The sequence below is a fragment of the Nasonia vitripennis genome, chromosome 5 (genome assembly GCF_009193385.2).
Source record: "Nasonia vitripennis strain AsymCx chromosome 5, Nvit_psr_1.1, whole genome shotgun sequence".
In the NCBI taxonomy this organism is placed as follows: domain Eukaryota; kingdom Metazoa; phylum Arthropoda; class Insecta; order Hymenoptera; family Pteromalidae; genus Nasonia; species Nasonia vitripennis.
The window spans coordinates 10,456,238-10,468,685 of NC_045761.1; the positions used below are offsets into that span (position 1 = coordinate 10,456,238).

The 12,448-nt window shown below is 47.8% G+C and overlaps 1 protein-coding gene across 2 annotated transcripts in view; it reads left to right on the forward strand.

The window, feature by feature from the left end:
- Positions 1-11,828, forward strand: part of LOC100124140 (homeobox protein 2) — a 31,074-nt gene extending 19,246 nt beyond the window's left edge. For both annotated transcript variants that reach the window (XM_001607954.6, XM_016990085.2), the window contains exons 2-4: positions 5,178-5,350; positions 9,002-9,205; positions 9,723-11,828. In XM_001607954.6, the coding sequence (XP_001608004.1) occupies positions 5,178-5,350; positions 9,002-9,205; positions 9,723-10,562 (1,217 nt within the window). In that variant the 3' untranslated portion in view covers positions 10,563-11,828. The remainder of the gene's footprint in view (positions 1-5,177; positions 5,351-9,001; positions 9,206-9,722) is intronic.
- The last annotated feature ends 620 nt before the right edge of the window (positions 11,829-12,448 follow it).

Genomic DNA, 12,448 nt, shown 5'->3' on the forward strand with positions numbered 1-12,448 from the left:
AATTACAAGCTGCTTGTCAAATTACACGTCATCATCTTTTTGCAATTATAACGTTTCTCGAAATCTCTATTAAATAAGGCAATTTGCCCGAAAGATCATGAGCCCTCGTTTCGTGTATCAGCGAAGGATCTTATATAAAATTTTCAGGGCTCGATTCATAACCGAGGCTCTATATGGAAGCGTATAAAATCAGGTCAAATTGAAATTCGAGCAGAGCTCCGGCTCGTATCCCGAAAATTACAGAGACGATTCGAAAACCTAAACAATCGATCGCCGCGGATCGAGCTACCCGTACACGACCCGCTGATTATCGTAGAAAAAATGAAATCTTAACGATCAATTACGAATCGACCCCCTTTTCCAGGTCTCTCACTCGATCATTACGCGCGCGGCAAATGTGCTCAAATTAAGCATTTCACTGTAACCGCGGCAAAGCCAATAATCATCATTGCGCGCGCGCCGCGGCGTCTTAATGCAGCTCGATCATATTCAGCAAACATATTTTTCACTGCGCGGCCTCATACGCGACTTCGTTACGTCCCATAAGCCCTAAGTATCCCCTATCGCAAATAATCATGACCTATACCCGCGGAAAAAAGGCCCGGCAAAACCACAACTACGGTAGCTGCCTGCCTGCCGGAGAATTCCGCGGCGGCGCGCAGAAATCGTCATAATTCGATACCCGTCGCGCCGCGTGCACGCGGTAATTTCGGGCGTTTTTCGTTTCAGTCGGCTCTGCCCTCCTCTCTTTCGTACAAAAGGTTGCGAGAGCAAAAAAAGGCAGCCGGGAGAAAATCTCGAGAGTGCAATCATTTGCGCCTCGCGTACCCCGAGCTCCCCGAGACACTTTGATACCGGCGCGCACGATATATCTCCGTCTTTCTCTCTCTATATTCTGACCGTCGGCTGCTGGACCTGAGCTCGTGCGCGCGCAAGCAAGCAACCACTCGAGCTGTAATTTCAATTTAATTGCATGTTATTTCGGTAGTGCGCCTCTCGCGCTTTATTAAACGCCTCCCGCCGCCATCGCGTACACGTATACGCACGCGGTGTACGGTATGTGTGCGTCGGAGCCCCTACGGCATTATCGAACGCGTTGATAGGCCTGGGGGAGGAACTTGATGAATTCATTCGCTTTTCGTGGGGTTTGGAAATATTTTCGAGGAAAGTAGAACGCGCTTGAGTAATATTTAAATGTAGAAGATGTGCAGCGCTTAACCTTGCTGAATTTAAAATCTATTTGAGCTCTCTGTGACCCCGTAATATGTATGTAAAACTGCTCAATGCTAACGATTCCTCCGAACGTCAGGAGTTCGAATACTTACAATGTGAATTTTCAAAGCCGCGGTAAAAAAGGAAAATCAATTTTTTGCCGTACGAGCGCGTTGCGTAAACAATTCTTCGACGCAAAGGATGTTCTTTGTTCGTTGGGATCGTCGGTATATTTATGTGTGATCAATTCAAAAATAACGATCGAGTCCTATACACACGGGGGTAGGCACTACATAAAGAGCTCAACGGATCTGCTTTCACTTTTTTTCTCTCTCGCTGATAACACCGACTAACTGCTCGTGAAATGGATCACATAAATATCGGAGGTGTTAATACACCGAGAGAGCGATTTAATCCCTTAACCTGCGCCGCAGTCCGCATTAAGCACTTATTGCGAATTCGATCGATTACCAATAATAAGCGGCTTAGACGTACTTCTTTTACCCTTCTTTTTCCTACCCCCTCCTGCGCTGTATTCCTTCGTGCTACCTTTCTATATATCTTTCTTACACTTTGTCCGTTTCGTTCTTTCGTGCGCGCGAGATTCTTTCTACGCGAGCGAAATATACGAGATGAGGAGATCGCGACGCGATCGCATGTATGAATAGGAGGAGCGAGAATAACTTTTGCAATCAGCCGAGATAATCGCGAAATTTACGCACTTATTAACGCTGCGGAGAAAGGAGTCGACTAATCGCCCGCGTATTGTTGGTAGCTGAGGCTTCGAAGGCTTTTTTCTTCGACTAAGTAGGCACGTGCTGACGTACATATACAGCATTAAAATCTCCTTAAAAACGCATAAGCGCGCGTTATAAATCGCGTCTAATTACGGCGATAAATGCGCGCGAGAAACCCGCGGCCGCATGATTATATTTTTCATCGCGATCTCGCACCTATACGTGTAACTCGTGTACGCCTGCAGCTCTGGACGCGCGAAAAAGAAACGTGGTCGCCTTTGAAAACGTTATTAATGACACCCTCTGTCCACTTCTATACCTGTGTGTACACGGAGAGGCCACGAGTGAATTGAGACGTTTGAAATTCGCGCTCGTTTCAATTTGCAACAGTAATCAGTCGAGCCGTGCATATGCAGTCGAATCGACACGCGAGATGAAAACATTTTTGATTAGATTGTAATTGTTCCTGACGTTTTGAGAGCAGAGCCGAGAAAGAGAAAGAGAGAGAAGAAAAAATTAATTTCCCGAATAGAGCTCTGACGCGAGGCTCGACGGCGGTGGTGGCGGTGGCGGCAGCCGTATAATTTATATGCAAAATAGACGGCCGGGGATATACGTAGCAGCTCGAGAAACGAAAACTCTTCAAACGGCTGTGAAACATGAAATCATTGCATGCCGTGTGTGCGTATTATATACGATGTGCTACCTCGGCTTCGAATTAAGATTTTCTCCTTCCCAATGAGCCGCGGCTGATGTGCGTAAGTGTGAGTCTATGAAACCCCGAGTCGCGGAACGTTAATTCGCGCCAGTGCGAAGGAAATTGAGTTGTTTTGCGTTAATTGCGAATTAGGATTTTTCGCGCGATCAGCTCCCTTGGTAGAAACGGTATCCAAGTTATTTGGAAGTTCTGAGGTTGTCAGTCTCAGAACTTGGTAGTTTTCTTTGTCAGTTTTTGTTGCAAGATGTAACGCTTTTTATCCTAGTTCTTTAGCAGTTTTTAAATTGATTATTCTTTACTATTTTCTTCAGAAGATAGTTGGTGAAATAATACGACACAGGTGCACGTGGTTAATGGCGATTCGAGGTTAGAATTGGAAAGTCATTACTAGCAGGCTTGTATTCGAGTTTTTTTTTAATGAAAGTATATAGAATAATGATTTGCATGCGAAAAATCATTCGAAAAATTTCGAGCGACCGTGGACTCGAACCCGATCCCTGCACAAGGATAGCCGCGCGCCTTAGCCAACCGAGCCAAGTAAACGTTGTCATTTGACCAACTATCTTGGGCATTACTTTTCAAAAAGAGCTCGATCTAAGAACTGCCAAAGAAGTAGGTTCAAAATCGTTACATCTTGTAACAAGAACTGACAAAGAAAACTACCAAGTTCTTAGCTTTTTCATCATTTTAAATCGGCCAATTTCTACCAGGGTCCGTATATCGTTAATTAAAATAAGGCATCGCAGCTTTTCTCTCGGATATGATTCACCTGCTGCGGGGGTTACTCAACGAATGATTAATGCCCCGACGGCGTGTCTATTTACTTAGGTGTAATGAACCCGCGGTACTCCTATAAAGGTCCTCATTACAATTCGAGATCGAAATATAAGTTTACTCGGGACCTCGATTTTTTTCGATTTTGCGGCGCGCCGTTGAAAGCCGCTACCTCGCAAGAAAGTGAATTTTTTCCTTCGTTCGCCTACGCATGCATAAGTCATCGCTCATAAATTTCGCATCCATCAGAAGCGCGACGAACAGTCGGACGTACCGAGAAAAGCTACCGCGAGTGAGACGCACACTCGCCCTTTCCACTTTCCCCCCGCGCGTCTGAAAAAAAGTCTCGTTCGTGCGGAGGTCTTCCGAGACGTCGACGTTGTTGAGAAACACTTTTTGACTAAGCGAAATTCATGAAAAATGCATAGCCTTGCGATGCCCATCCGATTAGAATCATTTAACGCGTAAACGAAATTATTGCTCGAGGATGCATGCGATAAAAGTTGATCCAGGAGTATCTCGCATCGCCTCAAAATATTAATTTTTCCAGAGCCAAGAGAGCAGTCCAATATTTTTCCAATCTTCCTCGCTCTCTCTTCGCAGCGAGAAAGAGCGAGAGATAACAACTGTCTCAATCATAATAGCCTATCTCTCTCTTATTCAATTCCGCGAGGCACGCGCGCTCTCGCGGCCAGACTCGCATTAGCATACATATAAGAGTCCGAAACAATCGCGTGTGCATACGTACGCTCGAGCCGCGGGAGAGATTTGAGCATCGCGATAGCACTGGGAAAAGCTCGTCCTCCTCGTTCCTCGTAAAACCATGAAATTCCATGTTTATTCAATATCCGCGCCCGCTCCCGCCGCAGAAACCGACCGACATCGCTCTCTTCTTTCGCTTATCTCGCCGATTTACAGAGACCGCCGCGGACCAAGTTCAGGGCCGCGTACATGGGCGGAGCTTTTCTCTTTCTCCGAGCTTATATTTTCGGGAGGAAGAGGGGTCGTTCCAATTTCATCGCGATAGGAGCTAGCGCGCGGCTTTTCTTCGTTCCGCCGCCAGGAGTATGAACTCCCGGGCAAGCTGGACGAGATCGTTTCCCGTAAATGGCGGACACGGACACTGGCTTGGATTTCGATTTGTGCGGCGTATGCATTGAAATACTGGTCTGACGAAACGAATTTGTCATGCATGTATCGGGATCTTGTTTCAGGATATTGTGTGGGCATTATTCAGTCCAGGAATTTGTAAATGGTGGTTATAAATTGTCAGCAGTTTAAAACAAGTTGAAGCTGAGTCGATTAATTAGCGTCGATTTATATTTCGATTGATTTCGCAACGGCGGATATTTTTTGCGTCGAATTTTCCTGATTTCCCGACATTGCAATCGATTCCTAGAACGCCGCCGAGATAAATCGATCCCAGCGATGCGTATCCAGTAGATGTATTTGCTTGTGGTGCAGAACCAGAAAATTATATTCTCGAGGAAATATAAGACGTACCGGTATGTAGTAATTTATGAACGCATCGGTTTATCGATCAGACCGTTCGATTGCTATCATACACCAAACCAGATGAACTGATTCACCTTCGTATATGTATAAATCTGGATGTACATTTGTAGTCATAGCATATTCTCACGAAAATTTTTCGAAGTATGTAAAAATGTCCTCAGCTTGATTCCGCAGCATCGATCTCTGTGAATAAATCATTAGATTGGTCATTTAATCCGTAGGTGGGGACGGCGAGAGCGACGAGGGTGGAAGTAAGAGGCGGCGCAGTCGGACGAACTTCAACAGCTGGCAGCTGGAGGAGCTGGAACGGGCCTTCCTCTCGAGTCACTACCCCGACGTGTTCATGAGGGAAGCACTGGCTGTGAGGCTCGAGCTCAAGGAGAGCCGTGTCGCGGTAAGAATCACTTTCATCCTGTCCCAACAAATCCATACGCACACCATGCACAAAAACACTCGGATTTCGCCTCGAACAAAACGAACTCACGAAGAACTAATATGAACTGAAAGTCTCATAACTCGAAAAACCAGTAGCTCCGTGTCCCCGTTCGATCGCGATAGCAGCACAAGCGCAAAGCATCTCTGAATCCAGCACGTAAGAGGGTAACTCGCGAGCCGAGAGCGGATTCGATCGAGGGCTCGATAGCGCCAACACCGACGAACGTCCAGGGTGTTTGTCGACTCTCTCTCTCTCTCTCTCATCTCTTTCCGCGCGTCTCCCGGGGGCAGTTTGTCGGTTCGTCCGTCCTTATCGCCACTGGCTTCGCGCCGGCGTCTTTGTCTCTCGGATCCCCATACGTCACGCTTAAACGTCGGATATCTACGGGGATTTAGCATCTTTGCGTCGAGTCTTTTATTTGCAAGTTGCTGCTATACTATACGCGGGATCGAGGATTACTAGTAGCCAAAAGTCGGCTGTTTGCTTATAGCTGCGATGTACATATAGAATAATTTGTGTATAGTGCAGGCTGTATAACATTACTTCGAACACAACATAATAAACATATTCATAGGGACATGCCTCATTCGCGAGCCATCCCTCATTCAATATAGCAAAGACAAACAGTTTTATATGGAAATGCACTTGGTATTGAACGACCCTCGCAGCTTTCGGCAGCAATAACGCGTAAAATATAATCCGCGCGCGTCTGAATCATGAATTTTTCTTCCACGAGTAAGAGGAAAAATTCGTCGCCTAACGGTCAACCCATTGCCGCCGGAGAGAGACAAGTTTGGAGAATCGCGGGGACAAAAGTCGCAGTCCGAATAAGGCGGACATAAGGGCCGGGGTCGAGGCGCAATTTCACGGCTGGTCGAGCCTGCTGCTCTGCTGCTGTTCCCTCTTTGGGGCGGTATACATAGGGATCATACGTTCCGCGGACGAAGCGATATATATATATATATATATGTGTGTGTGTGTGTGCACGCGTGTGTGTGTGTGGCATATTTATATTTATGTCCTTAGACACGCTTCGAGGAGCAAATACGCGCGCGGATGTTGCTTTTCATCGGCGCACAATGGAAGTTAAGGGTTTCGAATGCTTAATGGGTTGACTCGTGCCGATCGGCACTTCAAATTTAATATTTTATTAATCTCGGTGGTTTAACAGATACTCGTTCGGAACTTTCGACACATGCTCGTGTATAAGTCATTGAATCTAAAACCGTAAATTAACAATTATAATTACGCGAAATAATACGTCGAAGAACAAATTGGATAATTGCTGACAAACACACGTGACGAATCGACCACCCCAGCGCGCAGCATCCAGTGCCCGCACGGAAAAAAGCGCAAACAACGGGGGCAAAAAAAAACAAGCGCCAAGCAGGGCTTCTTTCGAACCGTCAATAAAATGCCGACACGTGCCGGTGACACGATGCCGCGATGACTCACACACTTGCACAAAGCCCCCGGACGACAGGCTGCTGTGCGTATTACACGCGGCTGAGAGAGAAAAAGGTTGTTCTCGTTGCCTCCTGGGAGTCAGCGAGCGCGCGCCGCCTGACGGAGATTAGATAGGACAAGATCGGCAGTCCGAGATACGTCCTAATGCGCGGATAATGAAGCCGCTGCTTATCGCCCTGTATATCTTTCTCGGTTTCGGTACTGGTGACAGCCGGCAGCCGACAGACACAATGTGGATCATGTGCGCAGAAGCGTAAATCTCGGTTTCGATAGGTTATACGGATGCTGTGATTTTTTATGATTACAAATTTTAATTTTAAATTTTCATCGCTCAAAATTAATGAGTGATTAACGCGCTGCGTCGATAAATTAGCTCTTATAATCTTCGAGCTCCTAATTAAATTTCGAAAACTACGCCGCGCTTTCCAACCGACGGCTCTCTCGCGAGCAAACACAGATAAGCGGTTTAAAAGAAAATTCTCATCGACTCGCGCAGTTTTCTAATAAATTTTTCCCGCCGCGTCTCGCTTACACGCGCGTTATTGAATACAGCCGCGCGCGAGTGAAATTGATAACGAGGGCCTAATCGTTTCTCGCAATGTTCGAGCACGCTCTGCAACACGCTCTGCGACGCTCGCTACTGTCGAACGAAAGAGAGAGAGAGAGAGAGAGAGAAAGAGAGAGAGAGAGAGAGAGAGAGAGAGAGAGAGACGTATCCGTGCACACGCCATGTCGTGACTCGTACGTTTTTGCGTGATCGGTGCAGTTCTATCGTGCGCTCCGTCGAGCGCGAAAAACGCTAACTTTTCGAGTTAGCGAGGGAGTTTGCTGCGTCGTCTCGGAAAAAACAGCAGCTTCGATTCCGCGATGGACTTCCGTGCTGAGTTGCGCTCGAATTTTCCGGATTAACCATCTCTCTCTCTCTCTCTCTCTCTCTCTCTCTCTCTCTTTCTCTCTCTCTCTCTCTCTCTCTCTCTCTCTCTCTCTCTCTCTTTCTCTCTGAGAGTAGAGCGTAAACGCGAAATTTATCGTCGAAACACTTACATACAGGTGTCGCCGCGCGGTGCTGCTGCCGTAGTTAATCAAAGCTTTTTGGCACGCTAGAGGGCGCAGAGTAATTAGACGAGTAATTAGAAACGCGGCGTTCTCTCATTAGCGCCTCCGAGAGACGGAGATGGCTGGCTTTCTGCGCGCAGAGCTATACTCGCGATAGGAGAAAAATACTCGGGTATAGTATAATTCCTCGGTTTTAGTCTGAATTTTGCGAGTTTTGTACTTTTGTCTACCATTTGAACTTTCCTGCTCTCCTAGTGTCTGACTAACGGCGATAGGTGGCGCATAGGCGCTTTCTTCTTTCCCTCATCTCGTTAGGCACAGCGAGTCTAGAAAAACTAGCGGTGTGCTGCCAGCTATGCCAAAACTGCCATGTTGCTTAGACCGCCCAAGCTATAACTGATATGATTTGTGCGTAATTTCTATTCATCTTCGTTTTGTTCGCTTGGTTCACGCAGTCTAAAAATAAAATACACGATCATAACCGTTTTCGCAAAAACCATTGACAGTTCCATCCCGAGCACCAAAACCCGGATCTCTTTTACAGTGTAAATCAGTCCTATTTTCACTCGCGCTGAAAACAAAAGCCCAGCGACACGCGACGTGATTCCGCCTATACATTCAGCGAGCTCGGGCGCGCAGTCGTCGCCACCTCTTCCCTATATCGATTTCGCGCGGAGCTCGCGTGCGCCAGCAGCAGCAGCGCCACTTACGCCGACGCCTCACTCTCGCGCCCAGCTGCAGCGGCGTAAATGTCTCAATTCCTTTGTGCTACTTGACGCCGGCGATTTTTTATTTTCTCGATTCATCTCGCGATTTTCATAAACGAGAGCAGCGCACACGCCTGTAATTATACGCCAGCGTAGTTTATTTTTCGACTGTGCTTACGCGCGCGCCCGAGTAATTACCCTCTTCTCGCACGCAATGATATACAACAAATTGCTAACTGGATAATTTTCGCGCGTCAGATTCGATTCGGGGAATAAGAGACGGGAATCGGCTGCACACACTCGCTCACACACACATACAGACGTGTGTATCGAAAGATCGTAAATAATAAAAAAAAACACGTGCTCTGGCTGCTTTCAGGTATGGTTCCAGAACCGCCGGGCCAAGTGGAGGAAGAAGGAGCACACGAAAAAGGGCCCGGGCAGGCCGGCTCACAACGCCCATCCGCAGAGCTGCAGCGGCGAGCCGATTCCGCCGGAGGAGCTGCGCAGAAAAGAGCGCGAGAGGCGGCACAAGAAGCTGATGAAGGCGCTCGAGAGGCAGCAGAGAAAATTGGCGGCCAAGGTGAGAACGATCTAAATTAATCTTGAATCTCGATGCTCGATCGCGCTCGGCGTCAGCAGCCGAACAAAAGGGACTCGGCCACGCGCAATTATTCGAAATTCGAGTGAGTGGAAGGATATATAGCCGACGCGCTCGCGCAGTAGACAGGTTAATAAGTGTCAGAGATTATTTTTTCGCTCATCCTTTGCGAAAGTGAATGATTAAAATATATACGTCGGTAAACGCGAGTTCTATGCTCGCCTTCTTACTTTTTTCTTCGGCCTGCTCGTTTTGCTCCCCGAGCTCGTGTGCGAGGAAATTAATTTTTATCCGCGCGCGCTGCCTGATTAGATCATTTGCATACTATAATTATTTTTGATGAACAAACCGGAGTTATCTTCATTAATCTAGTGTATTACTGGCTTCGACTCGGAGGATCTCCGCCATGCGGTTTATGAAGCCGCTCGATACGAATAAACGTTATACGCTTATACGAGAAATGATACTAAAAAGTCGAATCTCTGTTTTTTGTGCGCAGGGCATCACAGTGGACCTGTCGACTCTGAGGGCCGAGTGGGAGTCGCGCAGTGCCTCGGCGAGCGGCGGCAACAGCTCTCTCAACGGCGGCTTCAACCTTAACAACAACCACGACGGCACGAGCATCTCAGGCTCGGGCAACGACGTCAACGAGGAGATCGACGTGGTCGGCGGACTAGACTCCTGCAGCGAGAGCGGCAGCGAGCGAGTCGACTCGGCGGCCGACGGCTCGATAGACGGCGAGTCCTACCCGCGAGTGCTCTCCTCCTCGTCGGACAACAACAATCCGAGCGAGCAGCGCCGGAATCCGGTCGTCGTGAATCACCACCAGATCCAGAGCCAGCTCTCGGGGCCGAACGCCAGTCTCCACCTGAACCACCAGCAGGGCATCCACCACTGGGGTCTGAGCCTGCTGGAGCGCCGTCGTGAGCTCGTGGGTCTAAGCGCGGCGGCAGCGTCCAACGGCTCTGTCAGACAGACCTCCATCGAGACGAGCACGACTACGACCGCGACGACGAGGAGCTCTTCCCTGGACGACGAGGTGCAGAGCGGCAGCATCGACCTCTCGGTCAAGGGCAGGGAGGAAAGGCGGAGACTCAACCCCTTCAGCATCGACAGCCTCCTCGGCAACAACAACAATAACAACAACAGCAACAACAACAACCGAAGCGGCACGCCAGACTCGAACCAGCAGCAGCATGGCTTGCACCTCCACCGACACCAGCAGGACGCCAAGGACTCGATACCCTCGGCCATCGTCGCCGGCAGGGACTTCAAGTCGCCGACTGCCTCGCCGGTCTCCTCCGCGAACTCGCTTCCCACCTCGCCGACGCTCACGTAGTCCTGGCTCAGGTGGTGGAGGGAGGCCTGATGAGCACACTGAGTGACCGACTGGCCGCTGGTGCGCGAGTAATAGACTTTTTTCTGCGAAAGACTGCGCCATTAGTTGATTATATAAGTTTAATGTTATTTATTTCTTCCGAGTCCAAACTATTGTGTTCAGAAATCATTCGCGTCCGCGCGGATGATTGATTCGGATTTCGTAGCGCTCTGTGACAAACCCGGTATTCGTTTCTGGTTATTTCGAATGTGGAATTCGCCATAGGTTATTATCACGCATACACACGCACCTGTACATAGTGAGAGATATTCGAGGGGTCGGTCGACGTAACTGTGTGAGAAGACGAGAGAGAGAGAGAGAGAGAGAGAGAGAGAGAGAGAGAGAGAGAGAGAGAGAGAGAGAGAGAGAGAGAGCTGTTTATCTTCGAAAGGCGGTCCATCCTACTACGGCGCATATCGCTTCCAACATATCCGCAGTACTAGCTGATTTTCTAGACTAAAAGAGAGCAAGAGGTGCCGTATCTTCCTTATCGAGGTTTGCTTTTTTCTCCGGCCCTCGTAACTCTTTAATAATTATTGTGCAATAAACATGTCGAGGGCGTCGAGAGTCATCAATTGTCGAAGGAGGCTCGCGCGAGATGGTGGTCGATAAAGAATCGCTTTTCAGTAATTTTCGTTGTGTAAAGGACGTTGATAGATGAACGTTCTTTCTCTTTAGGAAGGAGAAGAACGGGAGTTGTAAAGCCGCGTGCGGACGAGTCTGTGTGATTTGAATTCCCGATGGATAAGGAATTCGTTTTATCGGAGGACAGATGGTAAAGGACAGCATAAAGCAGAGTATCGAGAGGAGAAAGTAGAGCGTCAAATGTATTTATTGTAAATAGTCGAAAGCGTAATTTAATCGACGTGTAGTTTAACGGATACCCAGTGTTCGACGATTACATTTTGAAGCAATAGAATGAATAAAAGATCGAATTGCGCGAGAAAGAAACTTCTTGATTCACTTCGAGGCATGTAAATAAAACGAATTGGAAGTGGAAAATACAAGCAAAACGATGCCATAGCGTTCATGAAATAAAAAAAAAATCACAGTTGAATGTATAACGAAACAAAAAGTTTTAAGCTTCTTCGAGTGTGACGATTAAGAGGCTGTTATAATCGAGTCCGATCGGCCGATTTCATAGTTGCCATAAAACTGAGATCCGAGACAGTACCTATCGTATATCCAACATAAATATATATATATATATTAATTTATTCTCAAAAACACTTGTATTTTACTTTCTCAGAACCCATCCCTGCCCCAAGCACACACGATTTTGTTTTTGGCCGCACGACATCCTATCAAACAGAAGTGCTTTTACTTTGATGCAGTCACGTGACAATTGAAGACAATCTCGGCATGCAAAAGACCCCTGACGTCAGTTTTCATTTCAATTTGAAGCGAGAAAGTGCGTGTTTATCGCCTCTAAAACGGCCGGCGAAGACAATGCCAATTAAATTGCCCGTCCAGGAATTCCCTCCCCACCCAGCTTCCGCTTGTTTTTATTTTCGCTTCAAACCCACCGAAGCCTATATCATAATTTAGCGGTAACGAATCGTCGCGGGCATCAGACTCTGTGAGTGAGAGAGAGAGAGAAAGTTCCTTGACTCCTCGGATCGGCCGCGGAACATAACAAAAGCCCATTGTGTGCACGCATGCCCGAGCATAGGCCCGTAAGTATACATCTATATAACATAATTATTCAACGTGTAGAGCGGCAGGCGGCCGAGGTCTCAATTATTACGTGCTTTCTCGTCGCCTCCCACCCGAGGCGAGCTGACCAATCGCCGCGACGCATCGCCGAATGTCATTATCATCACCATCATCATCGCCGTTCTCTCATC